The sequence below is a fragment of the Otolemur garnettii genome, unplaced genomic scaffold, assembly GCF_000181295.1.
Source record: "Otolemur garnettii isolate 467f Iridium unplaced genomic scaffold, OtoGar3 scaffold00014, whole genome shotgun sequence".
Classification (NCBI taxonomy): domain Eukaryota; kingdom Metazoa; phylum Chordata; class Mammalia; order Primates; family Galagidae; genus Otolemur; species Otolemur garnettii.
In genome coordinates, this window is record NW_003852409.1 from 9,636,175 (window position 1) to 9,650,845 (window position 14,671).

General features: G+C 36.8%; 1 protein-coding gene across 2 annotated transcripts in view; it reads left to right on the forward strand.

The window, feature by feature from the left end:
• FKTN (fukutin) overlaps positions 1–14,337 on the forward strand; it is a 72,537-nt gene extending 58,200 nt beyond the window's left edge. Inside the window, exons 11-12 of one of the 2 annotated variants that reach the window (XM_023510610.1) lie at positions 6,294–6,391; positions 14,262–14,337. In XM_023510610.1, coding sequence (XP_023366378.1) covers positions 6,294–6,391; positions 14,262–14,302 — 139 coding nt within the window. In that variant the 3' untranslated portion in view covers positions 14,303–14,337. Of the gene's footprint in view, positions 1–6,293; positions 7,374–14,261 lie in introns of those variants that run through there. The other variant, XM_012802377.2, reaches the window with a different exon arrangement.
• Positions 14,338–14,671: the final 334 nt, after the last annotated feature.

The window sequence follows — 14,671 nt, forward strand, 5'->3', positions numbered from 1 at the left end:
TGCAAAATTAAAGAACTGAGGGAAGAACTCTGAATGCATGTTACATGGTAATTGTACACTTATACAATATATAGAAGTGGCAGTTATTTATATAACAAGCTTTTTTTTTTAAAGAAAAGATTATCTCAGAATGAATAAATAGAAAATCTTTCATTTTTTAAAGTATATTATTTTTTAAACTTCCATTTTTTTGTTTGAACATAATTCTATAACATATTATAAAAGGTAATATTCCAAGAGAAATTAAAACATTTCCACTAAGGGATTTGCATGCCAATGTTCATTACAGTCTTCTTTACACTAACTGAAAAATGAAAACAACCTAAATCCCCCTCTTTTGGCGACTAGATATACAAATTCTGATACAGTCAAACAGTGGAATACTCTTGAACAAAAGAGGGAGGACGTACTGATAGATGCAGTATCAAGGATGAACTCCAATACTTGTGCTAAGTGAAAGAAGTTATATAGGGAGAGTACATACTATGTATTTGCATGTATTTGAAATTGTAGCATGGGTAAACGAATAGTGCAGTAAGATCATTGGTTGCCTGGGGCCAAGGTGGGTTCACTACATCACTGCCAAAAAGCACAGGGAACTTTGGGTGTACATTCTCTATCTTGTTTATTGTTGGTTACACAGGCATATGTGTTCGTCACTATGCATATATTGTCTTTTTTCTCTCTTTCTTCATATATAACTTTAAGACGAGTGAAGAATGGGATCAGTAAAGATCTGAGAGAAAGCCAGGCACAGTGGCTCACACCTATAATCTTAGCACTCTAGGAAGCTGAGGTGGGTGGATTGCTTGAGTTCAGGAGTTTAAAACCAACCTGAGTGAGACCCCATCTCTACTAAAAGTAGAAAAACTAGCCAGTTGTGGCAGGTACGTGTAGTCCCAGCCACTTGGAAGACTGAGGCAGGAGGATCACTTGAACCCAAGAGTTTGAGATTGCTGTGAGCTATGACGCCATAGCACTCAACTCAGGGTGACAAAGTAAGATTCTGTCTCAAAAAAAAAAAAAAAATATATATATATATATATATCTCTGAGAGAGACTATAATCTAACCTGGCTCCAAAAACTGTGTTAGTAATTCCTCTATTACTCCTCTTGCTTCTGTGGTATCTGTGCTGGGATTGTGAGAGGTTAGTGGAAGAGATGGTTAAAAAATACTAGGTGGCATGCTGTATGTTTAGTTTTCAAGATTAAGTCTAATTCTTAAATGACTGACTGTTCAAGGGCAAGATTGGTGGTGATGACTTATATTAGTAATAATGTGACACAGTAATTTTTTTTTGTCATACTTTTTTGCTCCAAACACAAAATAATGATGAATATGTCTAAAAGACATAGCAGAGGTAAAAGAGAATAAATGATAAAGAAGCAGTATTTGAAGATAATTTCCAAATTTCAGACAGGCAACCAGGATAAATAAATCCAAGCTACTTCTTAACGAAATCAATATCAAAAATGAAAAATTTTATAGGCTAACAGAGAAAATAAAATTATATTTAAAAATAAACAGTAACGGGCAGTGCCTGTGGCTCAAAGGAGTAGGGCACCGGCACCATATATCAGAGACCCGGCCCCGAACAAAAACTACAAAAGAAAGAAAGAAAGACAGAAAGAGAGAGAGAGAGAGAGAAGAAAGAAAGGAAAGAAAGAAAGAAAATAAACAGTAGCTAGTATAGAAATATTATCTAAAATTTCCAAACAAAGAGAACAAAAGGAATATATAAACCTTTATCCAAATGAAGGTAGGAAAAGGGGAGGAGGGGGAACAAAGAAAAAGTATAATAAACTGAAAACATATAAATATTATATACAGAATAGTCAATATTGTTACAGCACTTCTGAGCACTTTACATTTATTTATTCATTCTGTATTAAATTCCCTCTGAGGGATGTAGGTAGGTACTATTATTATTCTATTTTAGAAATAAGGAAATTAAGGCCCAAACCGATTATTCAAGGTCGTACGATAATTGATGAAGCCAGGATTTAAGCCTAGACTATTTGGCTTTAGAGTTCAAAATAAGTTCAATATATAATTTAGCACAATAAAGGTAAATAGATTAAGATAACCTATAAAAAGATTTTCAAATGGTTAAAGAAAACTTAGGTATATAATGCTTAAAAAGGTACATACAAAGCAAAATCACACAGAAAGGCTAAAAATTATAGGGATAGAAAAAGATATGTATGACTTAGTATAATTTGCCAACAAAAACTGGTAACATAATAATAGTTTCTGACAGAACAGAATTTTAGAAACTAAATTTAGGAACTAAAAAAGCCCACTACTTAATACTTCAAAGAAATAGTTTACCAAGAAAAAATACTTAGAATCTTATGTGACTATCAATATGGTCTTAAGAAATATTCATTGAAAACTCATGAAATTCTAATGAATATGTGATATATCCACAATTGTGGTGGGAAATTTTGATATAGCGATAACGTTTTATTTTTATAACTGTTGGTTTAGCAGAGAGTAGTGGCACATGCCTATAAGCCCAGAAGTTTAGGAGGCCAGGACAGGAGGATAGCTTGAGGGCAGGGGTTTGAGACAAGCCTGGGCAACATAGTGAAACCCTATCTTACAAAAAATAAATTAAAAAAAAATTTAGCTGTGCATGGTGGTATGTGCCTGTGATCCTAGCCACTTAGGAGGCTGAGGCAGGAGGATCACTTGAGCCCAGGAGTTCGAGGTTACAATGAGTAGGGATCAGAAAACACTAAAACACCTGCTGGTTCAAGCAAAGAAGAAATGAGTAAAAATAATGAACAATATTAACAGGCTTGGTCTATTTTATAAGTTTCCCCCCAGCAAATGATGAATATATTTTTGTAATCAGCTATAAACAGGACATTCACTAAAGTTGATCGTGTACCACAAGATAAAGGAGATGTTAATAACTCTGCTTAAGCATTAAGAGTCTTTGTGTGTGTGTGTGTGTGTGCATATGTATAACTCTCCATATTAACGGATTAAAAGGGGGCAAAACTACATTATCATTTCGATATGTAGTGTTCTATGACCACAGTGGAATTAAATTGGACTTTAAAAATACCCTCTTTAATAAGTTATGGTAAAATGGAAATCACAGTAGAAATAATAAAATGTTGTGATTGGTATAATTCTTCACATTGAAAGATTAAAATAGAGAAACAGAGAGAAAAAACAATTCTTTCAGTAGGTGACATTAAAAACTTTTAATGAATTTTATAACTAAGAAAATTAAAAAAGCCCCGTTAGCAAACTTGAATTAAAAGTGATCTGGAATTTCATTAACCTGAAAAAGGGAATATATTTAATAACAAAAACATAGAATGAGAAATTATATTTAATAATAAAACTTTAAAGCCTTTTTATTAAAATCAGAAAAAGGGCAGCACCTGTGGCTCAGTGAGTAGGGCGCCGGCCCCTTATACCAAGGGTGGCGGGTTCGAACCCAGCCCTGGCCAAACTGCAACAAAAAAGTAGTCGGGTGTTGTGGGCGACTGTAGTCCCAGCTACTCAGGAGGCTGAGGCAAGAGAATCGCCTAAGCCCAAGAGCTGGAGGTTGCTGTGAGCTGTGACGTCATATCACTCTACCAAGGGCGACAAAAAAGTAAGACTCTTAAAAAAAATAAATAAATAAAATCAGAAAAAAACAGAATGCATGCTAGCCTTGCTTCTGTTAAACACTATGCTAGAAGGCTTAGGCACTGGGATAACATGAGGAAAAGAAATGAAGAGGAAAAAGAAGAGACATATTTTCGAGGAAGTTCTTGTGAAAAAGTGATTCTGCTGCTCCAGCTCTAGAATTTAACCACAAAACTTATGTTTAAAAAGGTCAGGTTTAGTTGTAGTTGATAGCATCTCTATCTCACTGAGCTGAGCTAACTAGTAATAATGAAAGTAGTGTTCTTCTGAGATGGTGGAAGAACTTCCTTTCTTCTTTTTTTTTTTTTTTTTTTTTGCAGTTTTTGGCTGGGGCTGGGTTTGAATCCACCACCTCTGGTATATGGGGCTGTTGCCCTACTCCTTTGAGTCACACGTGCTGCCCAGAACTTCCTTTCTACTTAGCAATTACATTCATAGATTGTACTTAAACTGATGAAATTACTCTTATCCAACCACTAATAGGTAGTTTAATAGATTTTAAGGGTATCTGTGAGGGAAAAAATTGTCTTATTTCAACTAATTGTTAATTCTGCTACTTTATGTAAAAATAAAATGAAGAGAAAGTGGTATGAAATAGAAAATAGGTGAAAGGATTTTTTATGATAATAACATTCCTTAAATTTATATTTTGATTTAAGTTTGTCTTAGTCCAAATTTAAATCTGTTCACATTTTGGATCCCATCCCAGGGCCTTAAAGTACAAGCTGCTTAGCTGAACTTAATCTCAGCTTTAAAAGCCAAGGTAACATTGCAGACCCATAGGGTATTTTAGTCGTAGTCATTATTTACTGGTAGCCTGGACAGGGCATGGCATGTACTGTTCTATCCCTCACCCCCCACGCCATACACACCCTTCCACTCCATAATCTTGTTTTACAATCAGTTTTCACACTTTATGGTTTGTTTATCTTTCCTCTTCTCCTAGGAAGCCCAGATTTTCTTTTTGCTGAATGGATTAAAAAAATAATTGGGGAAAAGAAAACCATGAAGAGTTTAGGTTTGGAAACATTGAGGTGTTTCTACTTAGGTACAAAAATTAACATTGAGTTCAATTTTCTTTGAGTTGTTTTTACATTGTTTATTTTAAATGTTTTGGTTTTGTTAATAAATCCTTCATTGTTCAAAACATAGCTTTCATAAAAATTTGTTGTATTCTCCAATACCCTGTCTATCTTAGATCTATTATTTTTCTCTCTTTTAACTTTGTTGAGACTATAAAGGTTAACATTTAAGAGAGATATTTCCTGGCCTGTGTTACTAAATCATGTTTTCTGGCTCAATTCAATTTTAGTGTGTCAACTTGATAGGATGAGACAGGTGGACATTCTGCTGACCGGCATCTGATTAGGGAGGGTGGAGGCTGGTGATAGATGGATATGTCTGATGACAAAATAAGCAATTCCATGCATATGAGTGTGCAGTGTAAAATTGGGACCAGCAGATGGTGGGGCTACATTGTATCTTATTTCTTTCTCAGCTATGAGATTTGCTGTGGCCTCCTTTTCACAAAAGCCAGCTGGGATTGTCCATTAACTGGGTTTGGGACTTGTTGCTTTCTTCAGAATTTGTTTAGCTTCTCCTTTTCATTTGGTGGTAAAACATGATGTTCAAAAGCAGAATATACGAGAACTGACCTTTCCTTGGAGAACATCCCCGTTAAATCCCATTTCTACAATACAATTACACTTTGAAATCTAGCTTTTCCCTGTTCTTTCTTTAATTCTCTGATATTTTAAAGTACTGTGATTTCTGCTATTGCCACTTTAAATCTCATTACTAAAGTTCTTCCCACGTTCTGAAGAGAAGACGAAATATTTCTTAGAAGGAAAAAAAATGCAGATTATAGGGCCATAATATACACTTAAATCAAACAGACCCACTAGTTATAGCTTTCCTTTGTAATAGATAGAATCTAATTTACTTGATCCAATGTGTCTTTAAGAAACATATTTTGGTTTCATTTCTGAAACTTAACTACTAATTTGACATCCTGCATTAGACATAGTTAAGTTCATTATAACTAATATCCCTTGGAATGGTTTAAAGGTATTCTTTAGGATTTGAGATGAAAGAAAGGCAGAAAGTACAGGTGTGATCGTGTAAGGTATAGAGCCAGGGGAGAAGTGTGGGAGTGCAACTTGAGAGTCAGGCTTACTCTGTATCCTTGGGAAATCCAGATTGTAAAAGAAATACCATTTCCCTTCATCTTTAGGCAACTTTTTGCTTTGACAGCTCTTCTTCCAGTAGTTCCAATAGAAATCCCAAGGCTGATTTTCATTTGCCTCACTTGGGTATGTTTCCAGTCCTGAACCAACCACTATAACTTACTAGCCAGGTCTAGGTCTTTTTTTACCTATCTCTGGATCTTCAAATTGGGTTCAGCCTGACCTCAACCATATGGACTTGGAAGCAGAAAGGAAAATTGAGGTGCTCTTAACATTAGAAGAGGAAAGGGATTGTGGACTGTCAAAAACAATTAATTGTCTGCTCCATTCCCAAAGCTGTTTAGTGTAAGAGGGCTGTCCTTTAGTTAAGAAGGTGCCAGCAGCTGGATTCTTCAGCTGGATCTTCTGCTGTTGAAACTTAACCTCTCCTCACATTGCCTCTATTTTGCTGCAGATACCTGTTTCCCAGATTTACACTGTGTTGGACTGAGTTTGTGGACATGAAGGTCCATGTGCCCTGTGAAACCCTTGAATACATTGAAGCCAATTATGGTAAGACCTGGAAGATTCCTGTGAAGACATGGGACTGGAAGCGCTCTCCCCCCAACGTGCAGCCCAATGGAGTCTGGCCTATTTCTGAGTGGGATGAGGTTATCCAATTATACTGAGCCACTCGATTGAAGTGGGAGAATTCTTCTCCTGAAAAAAAGATGTTTAAAAAAATACTTCTTTTGTCAAACTAAGTGGGAGCCAAAGTGGTGAAAAAGACAAGCTGGAAAAGCAGAGAGCCCTAACTCCTGAGCCATGTGATTTAATTCTCTCATTCAGTATTTTTTGAGGAATTTCCATGTGTCAAGTATAATGGTAGGTTATGGTGGAGAAGCAGAGATGAATGAAATGAATGCCTGCCTCTTTTTCCCCTCTCTTTGGTAAGCACCACAGTTTCCCTTTGAGGGAAACACCCCCACCCTTTAGAGCTCAAGTAGAACATGACACATTCTGTATGGGTTTTTTTTAAGTGTTATGCAATGTTTGAACCAGAAGATGAGTTCTCTAAGGAAGGATATACTAGTTAAAAAGAATAACTTGTACCTGTTCTTTGCATTTAAGCTGTTACGTTAGTGCTACTTGTAAGTTTGTAGAGTCTGAGTTAATATTCAAATGATCAGAATTTAGGTGGTGTCAAGAATAGGTAATAGCAATTTTATTTTGCTAGCAAACTGACGTGGAATTGATTTAGATTACAGAGCATTATTCTACAAGGGAAGGTGAGAACTTATTTCCAGTCTTGTCAAGATAAGTTAATTTCCTTATACTTAATAATTTCCTATTCGAAGTGAAAAGAAAGCTTATGCTTATGTGATGCTTGAAGTTCTAGCCATTGTGAGAGTATTTTCACTGACCTCTTATGACACATGTTGACAGATCATTCAAATAGAAACCATTTATGGTTTTCAAAGAGTTGGGATTTCACAAAACTGATTTTTCTTATTTTATTCTCAGTCATTCTGTTAGGCAAAAATATGAGCTATTCTTGGACATTTTATATTTTCTGAATTTATCATCTTTGTACTCTTTTTTTTTTTTTTTTTTGAGATAGAGTTTCATTTTGTCGCCCTCGGTAGAGTGCTATAGTGTCACAGCTCACAGCAACCTCCAACTCCTAGGCTCAAGTGAGTCTCCTGCCTCAGCCTCCCAAGTAACTGGGACCACAGGCGCCCGCCACAACGCCTGGCCATTTTTTTGGTTGCAGCCATCATTGTTGTTTGGCGGGCCCGGGCTGGGGATTCGAACCCACCACCTTAGGTGTATGTGGCTGGCGCCTTAGCCGCTTGAGCCACAGGCGCCGAGCCTATTTTTGTGCTCTTAATAGTAACACTAAAATGTTAATAGAGATACTTCTAATTTTTCTAAATATACTCTTTATCATTTGCATTCATCAGTTACAGTTCTGTATCTTTAATTTATGGCCTATGTACCAATTTAAATAGCATGGAAGTTTGCCAGTTCTTTGTCTTCCAAAAGTATGTCAGGTCTCCAAAATGGAAGTTAAATGTTTAATTTGGCAATTATTCCCCACCCTAGATTACAGAGTTTATAAAGTTTGTATTTGTCCATAATTGTTCAATCTACTGAATATTGATGACTGAGAACTCAGATTTTCCTACCTTATCAAGCACCACTCATTCTGGAAACTTCCAGTTTCTTTTTTCCCTTAAGATATAGGGAGTGGGCTGAGATGGCTTGTCTCCCCATCTCTTCACTACTCATTTGAACATTGTATTCTAAGCAAGAGGTAAAGAGAAATATAGGCACACTAAGTACTGCTACCTTTTTCTTTCTCTGAGAAAGGAAGCCGAGTCTTGTATCTTATTTATGATGCTTAGGACTACTTTCTGGACCAGCCTGGCAGATGTTCCTCTAAAACTAGAGAATAAATAGGGGTCTCAAAAATGGAAACCAGAATGTTTAAAGAAATAGGCTGGCAGTTTCCTGGAAAAAAAAAAAAGTTGGGAGAAGTAAACTACAGCTACCCCACTTCAAATTCTAAAAACAACATTAAAACTTTCTTTAACACATGGTAACCAACAGTCTTCCTCTCTTAGGATGCATTCTCAATGCAAGATCATTGGCTCTTTTCATAAATAGCATCAGACTTTCTAGGACCTGTATAGATTATCAGTAGACTTATCCCAAAATAATAGGTTATTCCAATTAGCTTTCCCTTCACTAGAAAATCAGTCTATTCCCAGGTCTAAATAACTTTCTCTAATTTCATTTTTCATGATGAAAAATAAAAGATAATAATAGTGTTCTTCAGTAAAATCCACCCCACTTGGTGAGGACCATTTGCTGCATTCAGCATCTAGAAGTACACACTGTCCATGTTTCTGTCTGTTTCAAATTGGGATTCCTACTGTTTGCCAGTAGATCTAACCCTCTTCAGGTTATTTCTCTTTTATCTGACCCTGAAATATAAGTTCTTGAAATATATGAAGCCTAAAATATCTTGGTTCCACCCATAGAAGTTATATATCTTTCCCTACCTAAACCACTGGTTGCTGAAATAATTTCTTATCTTCTTTCTGGTTTCACAGACTTTAGTTCTTGGGTTCCACCCTAACTTGGGGGAATGAAAACCTTTCCTCAAAATCATAAGGCCAGTCTCGTCTCTGATTCTGATTCAGCCATACTTCATTTTGTACTTTTAATAGTTTCTGCTGAGTATCCAGAGACCTTGAGTTAGGTGATTCTAACAGTCATTCTCCTAATCTGAGCACTTTCAGGCCCAATTTGCCTGGCTTACCTGAAGAAGACTTATATAACCTGTTGATATTTAGGCACCTGTGGATGTCTCCAGAGAGGTCCTGAGAGGCACAGCCCTTCTCATGTAACAACTCAGTAGCCGCTCAGTCCTCTAAACAGGGAGCATTTGTCCTCTTCTCTACTGCAGCTACTGACTTCTGGCCCCTGGAATAAAAACCACAGTTCACATAATTGAGCCTCCTTGAGAATAGCTGGGCAGTGGCATAGCAGGTTTCCTTGATTCCTAACTAGAAACCCTGAAATTTGACTGTTAAGTGGCAGAATGTTTGCCAGAATTCCCCTAAATCATGTTAAAACTTCAGTGATTCTGCTTTTGAATCTTGAAAGCTGGAAGAGACATACCTTTTGGAGTTAACTGTCTTATTTTAGAAGAGTTAATTCTTATAACCTCTATTTTTATGAGTTGTTATTTTATAAGAGTGAAACCTTTTATTTTATAATTAAATAAATAATCCCAGAAAGGAGTGATCTGAGTAAGCAACAGCTGAGGCTAAAACCCCAGAGGGCCATGACTTCTAGTCCAATGTCTGCTTCACACTATGGCAAAGCATCCTTAACTCTGCTTGGTATACTTGACAGAGAAGTTATCCAGTGCCTCAGTAAGTTTCAGGGTATTTCTGCCATGCCCCACTTGATATCTTTTTGTTCAGTTTGAGAACCTGAGGTGAGAAAAATGTCAAGGCAAAGTGTTACCTTCTTGTTCAGAATTCTTAGGCCACCTTCATATGATTATCTGAAAAATGCCTTATCTCCAAAAATTAATACCATTCACATCTGGAGACATCAGCCCTTAACACCTGATTCTCCTTAGCTCAAGATGCATCCTATTACTATTTTACCCGGCTATTACCCAAGGGAACCATCAGTACCAATCTGCTAAATGCCTATATCTGACAAGTTGCTCCTCTCTGTAAAGTAACTTTCTGTCTCAAGCCCTTTCCTTCCTAAAGAATCTTTACCTGGTAGGGGTCATCTCTTTCTCCAAACAGAATAACAGTTAGATGTAACTGGAGGCTTTCAAGTTTTTAGGATTTTTTTTTTTAATCTCCTTTACTGGAAAGGAGACCAGAATATTTAGTTTTAAGTATTAGACTGCTTTTAATTATTACTATGAATACTTTCTTATAGAGGCAAGTAAAGAATACATGTGGCTCAGTGCCCGTTGCACAGTGATTATGGCGCCAGCCACATACACAAGAGCTGGCAGGTTTGAAGCCGGCCGGGCCAGCTAAACAACAATGACAACTACAACAAAAAATAGCCCAGTGTTGTGGTGGGCGCCCTGTGTTCCCAGCTACTTGGGAGGCTGAGGCAAGAGAATCGCTTAAGCCCAAGAGTTTGAGGTTGCTGTGAGCTGCGACCCTACGGCACTCTACTGAGGGCAACATAGTGAGACTCTGTCTCAAAAATAAAGAAAGAAAAAATAGATTGTGCTCATTTCTTTTTAAATTTGTGATCCCAAATCATTGTGTCTGTTCTTACACAACTATCAAGTAGCATATAGGGGGCTGGATACGGTGGCTCATGTCTGTAATCCTAGCATTCTGGGAGGCTGAAGTGGAAAGATTTCTTAAGGTAAGGAGGTCAAGACCAGCCTGAGCAAGAGTGAGACCTTCTCTCTATAAAAAAGAGACAGCAGTTTTCGCTGAGCATGGTGACACATACCTGTAGTCCCAGCTCCTTGGGACGCTGAGGCAGAAGGATCACTTGAGTCCAGGAGTTCAAGGTTGCAGTGAGGTATGATCATACCACTGTACTCTAGCTAGACAATGGAGGAAGGGTCTGCCTCAAAAAAAAGGGGGGGGATATAGGATAAGAAGAATATTATATTGGTAAGCAGTGATTTATAGATTGGGTATCAGAGCTAAATCTGGAAAATATACTTGGAATACGCTCTCACACTTTAGTCCAAAATTTCACCAAATATGGCTAGGCATTTTTCTAAGCCTCCCACTAGTTTCCCCTTCTGGAAAATGAACAGTTCTTTTATCCTAAATGTTAGAAATCTCTAGGGGAAATCTCCCCTCAAAGTCTAGTTGAGGAAAAGACTACATTCCCATTTTCTAACACATAATCATCTGTAAGGCATGGAAAAACCCCAGGCACTAGATAGTCAGAGGAAGAAGTGTCTCAGCTACTGTTTCTTCTTACTCTTTCTTCCTCATCTTCCTCTATCATTAAGACCTAGGCAAGGTACTCCCTCTAATATTTCACTTACAGAAGCAACATATTAGCAGAAAAAGACCACGAGCTTTTGAGTAAGGTCTGAATTTGAATCCCAGCTTTGTCCTGTGGCATTTATGGCAGCATGTGGGGAGGGAGTGGTGTGGGGGCCCTCAGCCCCAATTTCCACATTAGTGAATTGGGGAAATGATGCATGCTTCTAAGGATTTTTAGGAGGATTAAGTGAAATATAAGTTCTTAGCCTCAGGCTGAAGATTAAGTACTCAAGAAATGTGCCATTTCCTAGTTCTGTTTCTTTTCTAATTATTTTTCTTTCTTTCTTTTTTTTTTTTTTTATTACATCATAGCTGTGTTCTAATTATTTTTTTCAAAAGAGTTTATAGAAACCATGGGTTAGGAGACACTGTCTTACTTGGAAGATTGTGTACTTAACTTGCTTAAGAAAAAAAAGTGTTATTCTATGCTATGTATTAAGTCATTAAAGGTCAAGTCGTGTGGTTTATGAACTTAGAGACATTACCAGGTTGCCCCTTGTTTAAATAGCACTTGTGCTATCATTTTGTTGCTCAGGTTTTTGTCTTCTAGCATCTTATTATCCAGTATGCTACCTCATTCCTTGATCCCAAGTAGTTCACTCTCTGGTACTCTGTACTCGATGTGTGCCAGCTCTGCCCTGGACTTCTTTTTCAGTCAATATTCTTGCTTTTCCTAGAGGTGAACCATTACCTCCCTATTAGTGAAATTAGATGTGTCATGGTTTGAAAAGGAAAAAAACTTGAAATACTTCTTTTCATTTGTCTATACTGATGATTACCTGTGTCAGTGTTAATAAAGGAGAATTGGAAATACTGATTTGTACTTTCTTCCCCCAAATTTGTGTTTCTGCTTCAACTAGGCAAGAATCATCAGGATATGTGATTCCATTTTACACTATTCCACATCAGAATGAAATTCTAATTATCCTTTAGGTGTTAAACAATCCAATTCAGTGGTGATGCCTTTTGTTCAGGTCCAGTGCTTAATATATAGAGAAGTATAAATTTTCTAATGAGAAACATCTGCTTCTGTACTCTCAGAACTTATAGTCTGCAGTGCTCCTTCCCCTATAACCCCTAAATCAACCTAAAACAGAGATCGCGTAGGGAACACAGTAGCCAGCCAAGTTGCTGTATTCTTAGAAGCACCTCTCACAGTAGGATGAAAGAGGGAATGAGAATAGATAAAAGTACTGTGTTTTATTGTACAAAATGAGATACTGTATCATGCACCTTAATAAGAAATTACAGGATTTGAAGCCTTCTAATGATGCATTCAAAGCATGGAGAATAGTTCGTGTGTTTGTTAAATGAAAATCATGTGTAGCTCTTGGTGTCCGTTCCACTTTATAACTATAAAAATATGTACATGAATTTTTTAAACAGATATTTTAAACATGAATAGATTTCAGTGTTTGCTTACCAGTTTACTATTTATCTTTATCTTCAAATACAGATAGTTTCTGGTACTACTGAAAATACCTTTAATATTATTTTGATCAGAATTTGTAATCTATAATCCAGTCAGGGATATTGAATAAAATTTTTCTAATCTCTTGGGGCATTTTTTGTGTTTATTTTTGAAACTTACAGTAGAAATAACAGCCATTAGCATTTATAAGCAATCTGGTAAAATAGTAATCTTGCCATCAGTACACTATTTCTAAAATTCAAGTCTGAGAACCCAAGGGTCTGCACATAAACTCTAGGGATTTGATTCCCTACTTGGAAATCCAGAAGTTCTGTGATAAAATCTGCCAGCCAAAGACCACCAGGAAGACCTCTGCAATTGAACAAAGTTAGGTTGATTAGCTCGTTGTAGCAAGAGCAAACAGCCACTATGGGGAACTATAACATATTTCAGGGGGAAAAAAAAAAAACTAGAAAGGTCTTTTATAAGGTTTGAACTAAAGTCAAGGTTGCAAAAAGTAACTGTGGTGGAGTGTAAATGCCACAGGACATGGAGTAAAAAGTTGTAGTTTGTCTGAATCCAACGGTGTCTAAAAAAGAAATTGCACACCATGACCAGGGGATTTATTTCAGTTATACATAGCTAGTTCAGCCTTAAAATCAATCAGTGTAATAGAAGAAGAAAATCATATCACATGACAGAAAAAAGTTGACAAAATTAAACACTCATTCAGGATAAAAGCTTGCAGTAAGTTAAAAATAGAAAGAAATGACCTCAGTTTAAGAACATCTACAGAAAACCTCTATGTTAAACTTAATAGTGAAAGACTGGCTGTTTTTCCCCTGAGATTAAGAAAAAGATAAGGATGTCTGCTCTCCCGCCTCTGATTCAACTTACTACTAGAAGCTCTAGTCACTGCAATATGGCAGGAAAAATAAAAGACATGCAGATTAGAAAGAAAGATATTTTTAAAATTGTCTTCATAGATGATACGATTCTTTACATAGATAATACCCAGCAATCTATTTTAAAAACACACAGAACACTCCTGGAGCTAATAAGTGAGTTTAGCATGGTCACAGTGTAAAGATCAAGACCGACACCCAAAAGTCATGTGCATTTCTTTATCCTAACAGCAAACATGGAAACAAAAACAACAGTATTTACAGTCACTCCAAAGAAAATGAAGTACATATATATTTTTTCATATTATGACCTGGAACCAACCTCTTATAACTGAAAATGAGAAGGGTCATTCCACCCAATATTAAGGCTTACTGTACAACTATAGTAACTCTTTCCCCGCTGAATTGTATTCCCTACTATCCGTCAAAATTTGTGTGCTTAAGTCCTAACCCCAGTACTTCAGAATGTGAAAGTATTTGGAGATAGATAAACAGCTAATTAAAGTAAAATGGGATCATATAGATGGATCCCAATTCACTGGTGACTGGTTTTTCTATAGGAGAAGAGGACAGGAAGAGGGATACAGGAAGGACTGGTTGAAGAGGAGGTGGCCATCTGCAATCCAAGGAGAGAATACCTCAGAAGAAAGCTACCCTGCCAGCACTTTGATCTTGAACTTACAGCTTCCTGAACTGTGAAAAAGTTTCCATTGTGTAAGCCACCCAGTCTAGGGTACTTTGTTAGGGCAGCCCTAACAACTTAATGCAGTAATCAACACAGTATGTATCGGTAAATGGGTGCATTTCCATGAATTGGAAATCATGGATCCAACCCCAAAATTGACCTGCACAAATAGGCTTGACTGATTTTTGACAACAAATGATGCTAGAGCAATTGGTTATACATAGGCAAAAAATAAAAAAGAAAACCTCAACTTGAACCTCACACTTTATATAAAAATAAAATTTA